Source organism: Anomaloglossus baeobatrachus, chromosome 4 (assembly GCF_048569485.1).
Source record: "Anomaloglossus baeobatrachus isolate aAnoBae1 chromosome 4, aAnoBae1.hap1, whole genome shotgun sequence".
NCBI classification, from domain to species: domain Eukaryota; kingdom Metazoa; phylum Chordata; class Amphibia; order Anura; family Aromobatidae; genus Anomaloglossus; species Anomaloglossus baeobatrachus.
In genome coordinates, this window is record NC_134356.1 from 34,954,309 (window position 1) to 34,966,916 (window position 12,608).

Sequence of the window (12,608 nt, forward strand, 5' to 3'; positions counted from 1 at the left end):
CTCAGCTCGGCCTGCAGGAATGGCTGCCGGCGTCCTTCTCCAGCTCGTGTGAGTAGGGGCGGGCTGTGGGCGTGCCCCAAGTCAGAGCGGGAAACCAGCGTCCCACAGTGTCCAGTGAGAGGGCTGGAGCATGTAAATAAGGCTCCAGCCCTCGGCGCTGCCGATTGTACAGCGTCTCTCCCCTACCCTGATTGACAGGGTGGGGGCGGGAACGAAGCGGAGCTAGGCCGCAAAAGCCGGGGACTGGATTTATAAGCGCCGCCGCCGTAAAAGCTCGGTCGGCGCCAAGTCCCCGGCGCACTACAAGTCCCAGCCGCGCCGCCGCTCCCGGAGCGTCCGGCGCGGTAGTTCCCAATACATAAAGTCACTCAGCTAGGCTGCAGTGACTGTAACCCTTTACTGTCCCCGGCGCACTAGCACTCCCAGCAAGTCTGGAGTGTGCTGTGCCTGTGTGTACGGGGACACAGAGTACCTGAATGGTGCAGGGCCATGTCCCTGAACGGTACCCAGCTCCGTATCCAGCAGGTTCAATGGGTCTGTGGATGGAGCCCGGCCTCAGGGCTTTGGGGCCGGTAAGATCCCACTTCCTCAGAGCCCCTCAGGGGGATGGGGAAGGAAAACAGCATGTGGGCTCCAGCCTCCGTACCAGCAATAGGTACCTCAACCTTACAAACCACAAGTGGGGTGAGAAGGGAGCATGCTGGGGGCCCCATACGGGCCCTCTTTTCTTCCATCCGATATAGTCAGCAGCTACTGCTGACTAAACAGTGGAGCTATTGCATGGATGTGTGCCTCCTTCGCACAAAGCTTGAAAACTGGTGAGCCAGTGATCCCACTGGGGGTGTATAGCCAGAAGGGGAGGGGCCTTACACTTTTTAGTGTAATGCTTTGTGTGGCCTCCGGAGGCAGTAGCTATACACCCAATCGTCTGGGTCTCCCAATGGAGCGCCGAAGAAAGTCATTTGCTACATAAATATAGGCATGTTCCTATGAGGGATGTTTAATGGACTGTTTCAGATTGGTTGTCCTTTTATTATAGGATTGGAACAAAAAGATTTGTTGGTACTCGTTGCTGGTGGATCAGAGCCCTGGGAACGTCCTACTCCCGGGCACATACATCTTCTGATTAGTAGGCCGCTTCTCCACGTCAGACATGTCACACCACAAATTAACGGCATTGTTGGTCCTAACAATCAGAAGTGCTGGGGATTCTGCAATAGGTGGTTCACAGGTCTCTGGTCCCGGCAGTCAGATATACTCCGTGAACCACGGTCCTACATTTTTTTTGCACGGCCAGTTACTGATTCTCGGGAACTTTTTCACTTCTCAAGTTGCATGGATTTTTTTTCTATGCTTTTTTTTTTTTTAATCTACATGTATGACTGGAGACGTTCCTTTCACCTTCCTCAATTCAACAAGCTGGTTACAAGTAATTGTTAAAAAGACAGGATTTAAAAATCTGGTGACCAGTTCCCTTTGAGTTACTAACTAAATCTAGCACCTTCAGCAGTGTCGGTGCTGCATTCTATAAAGGTGCATCTTGTGCGCCGACTCCCCCTGCAGACCCGAAAAATACCTTTATAAAATCTCCCGCTATGTATGCTAATCCTTGGGTCCAGTCCGATGGGCGCCCTATATTGTGGCTCCTCTCCCTCCTTTTGGCAATAATCACAGTCCTCCCTTGATGACGGATCTTCCGCCTACGCAGAGACATTGCCGCACTGGCAAGCTCTGCTCTATTGTCGGCAGAGCCAAAAAAAATGTAGCCAGGCAAAATCTTGTGCCTGCGTAGAGATATTGTCGGCTCGCGCAGGCACTCTTCCCTCTGCCCTATTGCGAGTAGAGCTGAAAACATTGAAGCGTATGCACGAGCTGTCGAGTTCTCCGCGCAGGCGCAATATTTTGCTCAGTGATTTGGATGATGTGTCCTGCGTCATCAAAATCTCACTTCCGGTAATGAGAAGCAGGAAAACCGTGGCCATTACATTTATGTTTTGGCTCTGCCTGTAGTAGGGCAGAGCAAAGTGCGCATGCGCGAGCCAGCAATGTCTCTGCGCAGGCTGCGTGGATGACATAGGTGACATCACCATCGCTGGTCAAAAATGTCAGAACTCACCGGCTTGCTCAAGTGCACCTGCGCGAGCCGGCAGTATCACTGCGCATGCGCGAGATTTTGCTTGGTTACGTGGATGACGTCAGAGGTGTCAGCCATGTAAATCATCAAAGGAGGACTGCGATCAGCACCAAAAGGAGGGACAGAAGACACACAATAGGCCGCCTTTCAAGTAGCCAAGAATGACTACAACAGACAACAAAAAAAAACACAAAAAGCATTGGTAAAATACAAGGTTTTATTTCAAACACTTCTAAACAAATACATGAAGGTTCATGTAATGACGACTGGAATGCTATGGAGGAGTTCGCTTGTTTTCTACAGCTCCACAGTAAGGGCAACACTGTTTACAGAAATCTTGAGAATTGGCATAAAGGCATAAGACAAATGTATAAGTTTTGGCTAATCTTAAAGGTGTTCTCCAATATTGGAAGAAAAAAAAAATGTGGCTGTCTGCTTACAAGAACAGCGCCTCCCTCTATCTATAGGTGGTGTCTGGTACTACAGCCTTGCATTTTTGTCTTCAATAGAGCCCACCTTCTGTACCGGACTACCTATTAACAGGGGTGGCACTATTTTAATAAGAACGCAAGCAGATTTTTCAATTGTTGTAAAACCCCCTTACTCGGTAACCCTAATCTTTTGCTCTATAACAACTAACCCAGCTTTTTTTTGGAGGAGGAGACAAAACAACTACAATTCATTGCCAAGTGAATACTGATCAGCGCTGAAGGTGCCTGGTTTACTGCAATCCTTATAGGTGCAGGTTAAAGATCTGCAGAATATACCAAAATATGGTCGCTTGTTCAGGGGGTATAGTCAAAATATCAGTCATTTTTATTTAAAAAAAAAAAAAAAAAAAAAAAAAAGGGGGGGGGGGGGTTTGCAAAAATGTATGCACCGCTGTAGAAACAACCCTCAGAAGTCAAAAATCGGTCGTATGTGAAGCATCAGGAACAAAAAAAAAACAAAAAACATTATGGCAGAAAAAAAACTACCAGAATAGTCGACAAAAATAGTCATAAAAAAACAGATTTAATACAGAAAATAAAAAGAACAAAAGAAACAAAATTTCTCGAAATGAAACCAACCTTGGCAATGGGATGCATCTCCCATTGCAGCCCAATAAAATGGATATAATGGGCAAGAAAAAAAAAAAAATATTATAGCTTAATTGTCTTTCTGCATAATGACATTTAAAGGGTTTTTCCATTGCTATGATATTGATAACCAAATCAGAATAGGTCCTCAATATCTGATCAATGGGGCGATGGGGGTACAACCCCCGACCAGAAAATGAGCAGCGCGCAGAGTGGAGAAACGCCGCTCCGTCACACTGTTTCTAGGTTTCCCAGAGCTGATCTGGCAACTCTTACAGTAGCGGCTGATCGTCGGGGGTGCTGTATATAGGACCCCCACTAATTGATACTAACCAATCCTGGCAACTCTTACAGTAGTGGCTGATCGTTGGGGGTGCTGTATATAGGACCCCCACCAATCTGGTATTGACCAATCCTAAGGATGATAATAGTGGGTGGGGGGGGGGGGGGGGGGGAATCCCTTTAAAAAAAGTCTTCCCTAAGATCAACCAACTAGTCAGAATCCAGAGAACATGGTTTGTTCGGAGTAAAAATCAGAATGGCGGCAAAGACGACACCTCGAGTAACTAAAATGGAACACTGAAAAGTGCTAGAATACAGCAATAGTCAATAGAGTCATCAGCAGACTGACAAAAATCCACTATTTTTTTAATTCCCTCAAATAATGCAAAAAAAAAAAAAAAAAAAAAAAAAAAAAGTTCTGCTTAAAAACCAAAAAGTTGATCGGGTGAAGCCAACAGTGGGGTCTCATATTGGTTACATGCAATTTGGGACATTTTACAGGGGGTCACACAATGGATAAACCCTCTTTATTCTCCTGCAGCAAATCAGGTTTACAGTTGTGTTTATTGTGATAGATTTAATGTGATCTATTTGTCTTTAAAGGGGTGGACTGAAGGCAAAAGCAAAGTTCATTTTAAATCCCTATCTATTTGATGCTATAAATTAAATTATTTTCCAATATACTTGTATTAAAAATTCCCTAATTACATTTTTTTTCTAGCTCCTATCTGATGACGATTAGTTTGAGCACTCAAACAAAGTACCATCAGGGGGCAGAGTCTTTGGCAGTGACCGCAGCCTCTGTCCCTTGCCTGAATAGAAGCATCATCATGATGTTCGTTTCAGGGGCTAGCCTGTCCCTCCCTGTGATCTGCACGGTTAAAGCGTCCTGTTATCGGCACAGAATAATAATTCAGCCGGTAACAGAGCGGTGTCTATAACCGGCATGCAGGAGACTTAGCACCACCCTTGCTGGTGACATCACTGGTCTATTGCATGCCGGGTATAGACACCACTCTTATCGGTTCGGAACAGTAATAATTCAGCCGGTAACAGAGCGGTGTCTATAACCGGCACTCTATTATAGGCTTATAACAGTAATAATTCAGCTTGTAACACTAGTGTCTATAACCGGCATACAAGAGACTAGCACCGCCCTTCCTGGTGACGTCACTGGTCGTCTCCTGCATGCCAGGTATAGACACTGCTCTGTTATCGGCTCAGAACACTAAGAATTCAGCCGGTAACAGAGCAGTGTCTATAACCGGCATTCAGGAGACTTAGCACCACCCTTGCTGGTGACATCACTGGTCTATTGCATGCCGGGTATAGACAACGCTCTATTATAGGCTTATAACAGTAATAATTCAGCTTGTAACGGTGTCTATAACCAGCATGCAGGAGGCCAGCACTGCCCTTGCTGGTGACGTCACTGGTCTCCTGCATGCCAGTTATAGACACCACTCTGTTACCGGCTGAATTACTGCACTAGGATTTCCAAAGGATTCTTAACAGATAGAAAAAAATAAATAAATAGAATAGTGCAGCCTTTACCTATCCCTTATTTCTTCGAGATGGCTGGACCGTTGCTGTAAATAAACACCTGCTGTACCTTGTCACCCACCTCCTCATTGTTGATTGTAAGCTCTTTTGTGCAGGGTTATCATGAATTTGGCTCTAATTATTTTATCTTCTCTTATGACTATTTGTATATGAAGATCTGAATTGCAAAGCGCTGCACAATATGTTGGCGCTATAGGAAAAAATGATTATTATTTATAATAAATATATATATATATATATATATATATATATATATATATATATATATATATATATATATTATATATATATAAATAACACAATAGGGACTTTTTAATAATATTGAAAAATTATAGCAACAGAGGGGTTTAAAAGGAAATTTACTTTTGCTTTCAGACCACTCCTGTAAAACAGAATGTAAAGAAATAAAAATTAAAAAACAAAAAAACAAGTCACACCGAACGCAGTTAAAGCAGATTAAAATGACAGACATTTAGCTAGTGCAGTATGTCAAATATGCTGAGGCTTCACAAGAAGGTGGGCATCGATATCAATGACACGACAAGCAGCAGTTCATTGGCTCTGCCTTGGATATAGTAGTCAGATGTGGGAAATCGCAAAGGGTCATCCCGCATCAGATACCAACCCTTCTGGGACGTGTAAACGCAGAGCAGAACAAAGCTCAGAAGGATATTGATGCCGACGCCATTTACCCGGCACATCGCCATAAAGCATTAGCTTCTCATGTTGCAAACTAAACAGAACAAATTAAACAACTTTTTTTTTTATTCTTCAGGCTTCTACTCCGTCTTCTCTTGAGTCTTTCCCATCTTACCGACAAGTTTCTGAAAGACAAAAAAAAAATAAAAAAAAGATGAAAATATGTACAATTCTCAGAATATATATATATATTTTTTTTTTGAGATTATAAGATGCATTTCTCCTCCCAAAAATTTGGGAGAAATGTGGGGTGCGTCTTATGAGCACAACGTAGCTTACCAGGGGGTGATGGAGAATGGTGACAGGAGGCAGAGGGCAAAGTTGCGGGAGGTGCCCTGTGCTACGGGCGGTAAGGCAGCGGCCATCCTGAAAACGTCGGCGGTGCAGGCTTCAATAAATGGCGCCCGGAGTTGGCGCGTGCGCAGCTGCAACTCTATGCTCAAGACCTGATCTGCGCAGAACGCTGCCTCCGGCCCACTGATCACCCAGCAGTGGACTTAAGGATAATCGCTCAATCTACGCATGCGCCGACTCCAGATGCCGTTTTTTTGGAAGCCACCACCGCTGACAGTTTCTGGATGTTTCTACCTCACAGGGCCTGCAGTGAGCATCTGGGACACCATCAGCACCATCGACCCTGCTTCACCACCATCGCCCCCAACAGCCTCCCCCGGAAGATATATCGCTCGCTCTCTCGCTCTCTCGCTCTCTCGCTCGCTCTCTCGCTCTCTCGCTCTCTCGCTCTCTCGCTCTCTCGCTCGCTCTCTCGCTCTCTCGCTCTCTCGCTCTCTCTCGCTCTCTCGCTCTCTCAATCAATCTCTCTCTCGCTCTCTCAATCAATCTCTCTCAATCAATCTCTCTCAATCAATCAATCTCTCTCAATCAATCAATCTCTCTCAATCAATCAATCTCTCTCAATCAATCAATCTCTCTCAATCAATCAATCTCTCTCAATCAATCAATCTCTCTCAATCAATCAATCTCTCAATCAATCAATCTCTCAATCAATCAATCTCTCAATCAATCAATCTCTCAATCAATCAATCTCTCAATCAATCAATCTCTCAATCAATCAATCTCTCAATCAATCAATCTCTCAATCAATCAATCTCTCAATCAATCAATCTCTCAATCAATCAATCTCTCAATCAATCAATCTCTCAATCAATCAATCTCTCAATCAATCAATCTCTCAATCAATCAATCTCTCAATCAATCAATCTCTCAATCAATCAATCTCTCAATCAATCAATCAATCTCTCAATCAATCAATCTCTCAATCAATCAATCTCTCAATCAATCAATCTCTCAATCAATCAATCTCTCAATCAATCAATCTCTCAATCAATCAATCTCTCTCAATCAATCTCTCAATCAATCTCAATCAATCAATCTCTCTCAATCAATCTCTCTCAATCAATCTCTCTCAATCAATCTCTCTCAATCAATCTATCTCTCTCAATCTCTCTCAATCTCTCTCAATCTCTCTCAATCTCTCTCAATCTCTCTCAATCTCTCTCAATCTCTCTCAATCTCTCTCAATCTCTCTCAATCTCTCTCAATCTCTCTCAATCTCTCTCAATCTCTCTCAATCTCTCTCAATCTCTCTCAATCTCTCTCAATCTCTCTCAATCTCTCTCAATCTCTCTCAATCTCTCTCAATCTCTCTCAATCTCTCTCAATCTCTCTCAATCTCTCTCAATCTCTCTCAATCTCTCTCAATCTCTCTCAATCTCTCTCAATCTCTCTCAATCTCTCTCAATCTCTCTCAATCTCTCTCAATCTCTCTCAATCTCTCTCAATCTCTCTCAATCTCTCTCAATCTCTCTCAATCTCTCTCAATCTCTCTCAATCTCTCTCAATCTCTCTCAATCTCTCTCAATCTCTCTCAATCTCTCTCAATCTCTCTCAATCTCTCTCAATCTCTCTCTGCTCTACCCGACTTGGGCGAGTTTTCCGCCCACACTCCAAAGACCATACTGATAGTGATAGGGAAAGATTGTGAAAGAGCCAAACTCTCACCTTCAGTTTCTGGTAGTGGGGCAAGGTGCTGCAGTGGGTGACCTTGGCCACGTTCTCGTTGGTGTAGAACAAGGAGCACAGCTTGCAGTAGAAACCAGTCTTGGGAATCACAAATTCCACCCCTTGGAGAAAACAAAAATGAGAAGTCAAGACATGAAAAATCTTAGAGAAGGAAAGTGCGGTTGTTTTCCTGCAGCTGACCACATTCACCAAATGGCGGGAAGTTGATAAGGTGTTGAGGAGAGCCATAAGATGAAATACTTAATTAACCTCTTGACAAGGGATTGTGGGAAATATGTCGATTTGCCTTACATAATTCAGGTTTCAGATCATATACATGACAGATATAAAGGTGGCTGTCATTGCCTGTTTCTCCACACCTTGCCTGGAATGCAAGGAATGTCCAGGTGTAAGAAGATACCATATAAGAGAAGACCAACCCAAAGATCAGATGACATTACAGACCAAACCATCCAGCATGGATCCACCAGATGACGTCCCTCCCATCACCATCACCATGGATCCATCCAATGATGTCATAGACCCGCCTACAATGACGCCTACCAATCAGCTCATGGACTAACACATTGTTCGACCCACTGACCAATAACACATCCGGACATGCCCCTTTGCAAGGTTATATCAGAGCAAGCTCAGTTGTAATAAAGCAGAGCATGGGCTGACTTCTGTCGAGGAAAGATGAATATCCGACTGTGTCTGATCTCATTTTTCAAGCATGCACTCGACCCACACCAATTAGACCAGGCAGTAGGCAACTAGTGATCTCTGGTTAAGAGTTAACCTTAACAAAGGAACATGAACTCTTAACACCTTCAGAACATATGAAGTATATATATATATGCTGAGCCCGCATTTTTCCCGGCAGATGATGGCTGAAATATTCAGCCATCTGCCTCTGACAGCTGTGGATGGAGCGGAGCTGCGCCCATGGCTGGTAACCTGCGCCAGTGTCGCGATCAAAAATACAATTAAAAAGGAAGGAAAACTAATGATCGAGCAAGCACAGAAGGGCTTGAGTGATTGTTATTCCATTTCAGCAGTTAAGACGCCCGGGCGGGCCCAACTCATGTAGCGAGTATAATGGAAGTCACTGATGGGGTACCCTGGTGCTGGTCATTACACTAATTCGGTGAAAACCAGCGTTTAGCTGGCATTCATTATTTATTATTATAGCACCATTTAGTCCATGGTGCTCTACATGTGAAAAGGGGTAAACATAATAGGGACAAGTACAATAATCATTCACAGAGCATTATTTTCACTATACAGCGCAGTGCTCATGCACTGCTATGTATAGCACAAGCAATCAGATGTTTGCAGGTTCAAGTTCCACATGCAGACTAACAAATAGTGACTTAAAAAAATATGAACAGAAAAAAAAAAAAAAGTTCAATTTTTCCCTAATAAAAAAAAACAAACAAAACACATTTGGTATCGCTGCGTTCGTAAAGTCCAATCTATAAAAACAGAAATTAATCTGATCGGAAATGGCATAACAGAAAAATGCCAGAATTAGGTGTTTTTTTTTATTGGCCTCCGCAACATTGCAATAAAATGTATTAAGGGGGGGGGGGATCAAAACATCGTATCTACGCCAAAAAGGTAAACATCAACTCAGGTAGTGCAAAAAAAACACACCACAAAACAAAACACACTCATATCCTTAAAAATAAGTTATGGATCTCGAAAAATGGCGACAAGCATATTTAAAAAAAAAAAAAAATTAATTTTTTTTTTTTCACCAAAAATTATAAAAAAAAACCTCAAAACTTACACATTTAGTAAGTGTGTAATTGTACTAACCTGGAGAATCAAATTGCCAGTGTTACCATATAGTATAGGGGTTTGGAACTTATGGCTCGCGAGCCAGATAGGACTCACAGACAAATGTTTAATAAAAAAAAATAAAAAAAAAAATTACCATATTTTCCGGTTTTGTAAGAAGCACTTTATTTCCCTCCAAAACTGAGGTAAAAAATGGGGGTGCATCTTACAAACTGCATATGGTTTACCAGGGCGGCAGTGGTGGTGCAGAATCGGCGAGACTGCGGGCTTGTGGAGTACCGCGGCTTCTTTGAATCTCCCGCAGTTGACGAAATCGACTTCAAGAAAGTGGCCGTGGAGGCGGTGCATGCGCAAATAGGACTTCGTGGCCATTTTCTTGAAGTCCATTGCGTTGATCTGCACACGCGCTGTAGGCATTTTCTTAGTCAATCTCGTCAACTGTGGCTGATCGAAAGCAGCCGCACGCCACCGTGACACCTCACGAGCCCGCAGCAGTATCGCCGTCCCTCCATACACTACGAGCCCGCAGCAGTATCGCCGTCCCTCCATACACTACGAGCCCGCAGCAGTATCGCCGTCCCTCCATACACTACGAGCCCGCAGCAGTATCGCCGTCCCTCCATACACTACGAGCCCGCAGCAGTATCGTCGTCCCTCCATACACTACGAGCCCGCAGCAGTATCGTCGTCCCTCCATACATTACGAGCCCGCAGCAGTATAGTCGTCCCTCCATACATTACGAGCCCGCAGCAGTATAGTCGTCCCTCCATACATTACGAGCCCGCAGCAGTATCGTCGTCCCTCCATACACTACGAGCCCGCAGCAGTATCATCGTCCCTCCATACACTACGAGCCCGCAGCATTATCGCCGTCCCTCCATACACTAACCCTCTTGAGCCACGACACCCCCTCCTCCGTGCCCGCAGCATCGTCTACCCTGCCTCCTGGGACCTTCTGAGCTGCTCCATCACTGCCGCTCCCCCCCTGGCGAGTATGGCTCGCACAAAATTACATTTTAAAATATGTGGCGTTCATGGCTCTCAGCCAAAAGGGTTCCCGAGTCCTGATATAATAAATACAACAAATAGAACACCCCCCCCCCCCTCAAAAAAAAAAAAAAAAAAAGTGAAAGCATTTTTTTTTTTTTTGAAATTTCAACACTTGGAATTTTTCTTTCCAGTGCACCACAAGGTAAAATGAATGGCATCATTCAAAAGTACAAGTCGGCCTGTGAAAAGAAGCCCTCATATTATTGGTTATGTGGTCAGAGAAAAAAAAAAAAAAAAAAAAAAAGTTATGGCTCTTGGAAGGGGAGGAAAAAATGAAAAAAAATCTAAAACGAAAACTAGCCCGGTCATGAAGGGATTAATGCGGCGCAAGAAGCGGCCACGGCACAGACCTGCAGGGACTACGTGTGTGCACGTTTCATATAGACTCACCGACGGGATTGTTGGCCTCGTACGGGCCCAGCTCGTACTCCGTAGATACTCCGCTGGATATGGAGGCTGGGGTGGTTTTGCCGGTCTCCAGGTCGGCCATCTCTGTTTCGGTTTCTTGCTCAGATTTCTCCTCGCTTGTGTTAAGCTTCGCCTCGCCCTTCACTTTTGTGGATTTCTTCTTTTTCTTCTTCTCCGATTTCCCTTCGTTGCCGACCTCATCAAGAGTAACAAAATCGTCTGCGTTCTCAGAAGTCTTGGATGCGCCCTGAGAAACAAAGACAGGTCAATGATGTCAATTCAATAAAAGCTTATACTAGGCCATTATTGAAAATGGGAGTTTCTACTCGGACCCACAAGTCATCTAAATGGCAAATGCGAAATGTATGGGTACAGCTTTGGTATTTTACAGACAACTCATCTCCTCTGGAGCTTTATTCCAGCACCAGAATATAGAGCGGGGGGCCCGTGGTCGCCAGAACGCAGAGCGGGGAGGCCCGCGGTCGCCAGAACACAGAGCGGGGGGGCCCGCGGTCGCCAGAACGCAGAGCGGGGGGGCCCTCGGTCGCCAGAACGCAGAGCGGGGGGGCCCGCGGTCGCCAGAACGCAGAGCGGGGGGGCCCGCGGTCGCCAGAACGCAGAGCGGGGGCACCGGCGGCCACAATACAGAGCGGGGGCACCGGCGGCCAGAATACAGAGAGGGGGGCCGCGGTCGCCAGAACACAGAGCGGGGGCAAATGATGGCGACTGACACCATTGTTTGCCTAAGCGGTGGTGGCACGTGTCATGCTACGTGACTCACGTCATACACACCTTTTTACCGGTGCCACTTGCAGCAGCATCTGAAGAGTCCGGCTCCTGCGCTTCACTTTGGTTTTCTGGATCATTCTCTTCGACGTCACTTGCATTTTGTTCTTCGTCGTCAGCCACGGAGCTGCCGGTTTCCAGGAGCGCAGCGGCTTCTTCCTCTTCCACCCCCTCATCCTCTTCCGCCTCTTCGTCGTCTTCCAGTAGTTCAGGTTCACAAGAATCCGTCACTATGTCCTTCTCGTCTGCCTCCTCCGAGGTGTGAATGGTGTCATCAGCGTCTTTAGACGCATCTCCAGTGTCAGACTCTGTCTTTGCTTGCTTCTCTTTGACACCCGCTTTTTTGTCTGGAGAATGAGCTCTCTTACTACAGAAGAAAAAAAAATAAAAAATTCAATAACATTACAACAACTAGAGCCCTCCTATGGCGGAGCGGATAGAGGACTGAACATCCCGTCACTAGGAGGAGCTAAGCGGGAAACATTACTCCTTGTGGAGAGTAACATGGACGTGTAAGGAGACTTATTGGCCATGCAATGATCCTCTGGGAAATTAAATATGCACGTTGCCTCTTCAGAAGGAAGAGGATTTGATCTTTGGTGTTATTGGATACAATAATCCTAAAAAGTCAATATTAACCCTTTAACCAGCTTTGCCACATGACATATGATAAGGCGGCAAACTATAAACTCCATTTGCACACATGTTTTGGGGTGTAGCCCCCCTGCTCAGTGCAAAGCAGGAGACCTGATTTGGCTAGATGAGAGGCCTGTGCCTG

General features: G+C 45.1%; 1 protein-coding gene across 2 annotated transcripts in view; it reads right to left on the minus strand.

Annotated features, from left to right (window-relative positions):
- Window positions 1–2,337: 2,337 nt before the first annotated feature.
- Window positions 2,338–12,608, minus strand: part of MATR3 (matrin 3) — a 77,554-nt gene continuing 67,283 nt past the window's right edge. For both annotated transcript variants that reach the window (XM_075344238.1, XM_075344236.1), the window contains 4 exons: window positions 11,837–12,197; window positions 11,027–11,291; window positions 7,780–7,901; window positions 2,338–5,882 (listed from right to left, as the gene is read on the minus strand). In XM_075344238.1, coding sequence (XP_075200353.1) covers window positions 5,838–5,882; window positions 7,780–7,901; window positions 11,027–11,291; window positions 11,837–12,197 — 793 coding nt within the window. In that variant the 3' untranslated portion in view covers window positions 2,338–5,837. The remainder of the gene's footprint in view (window positions 5,883–7,779; window positions 7,902–11,026; window positions 11,292–11,836; window positions 12,198–12,608) is intronic.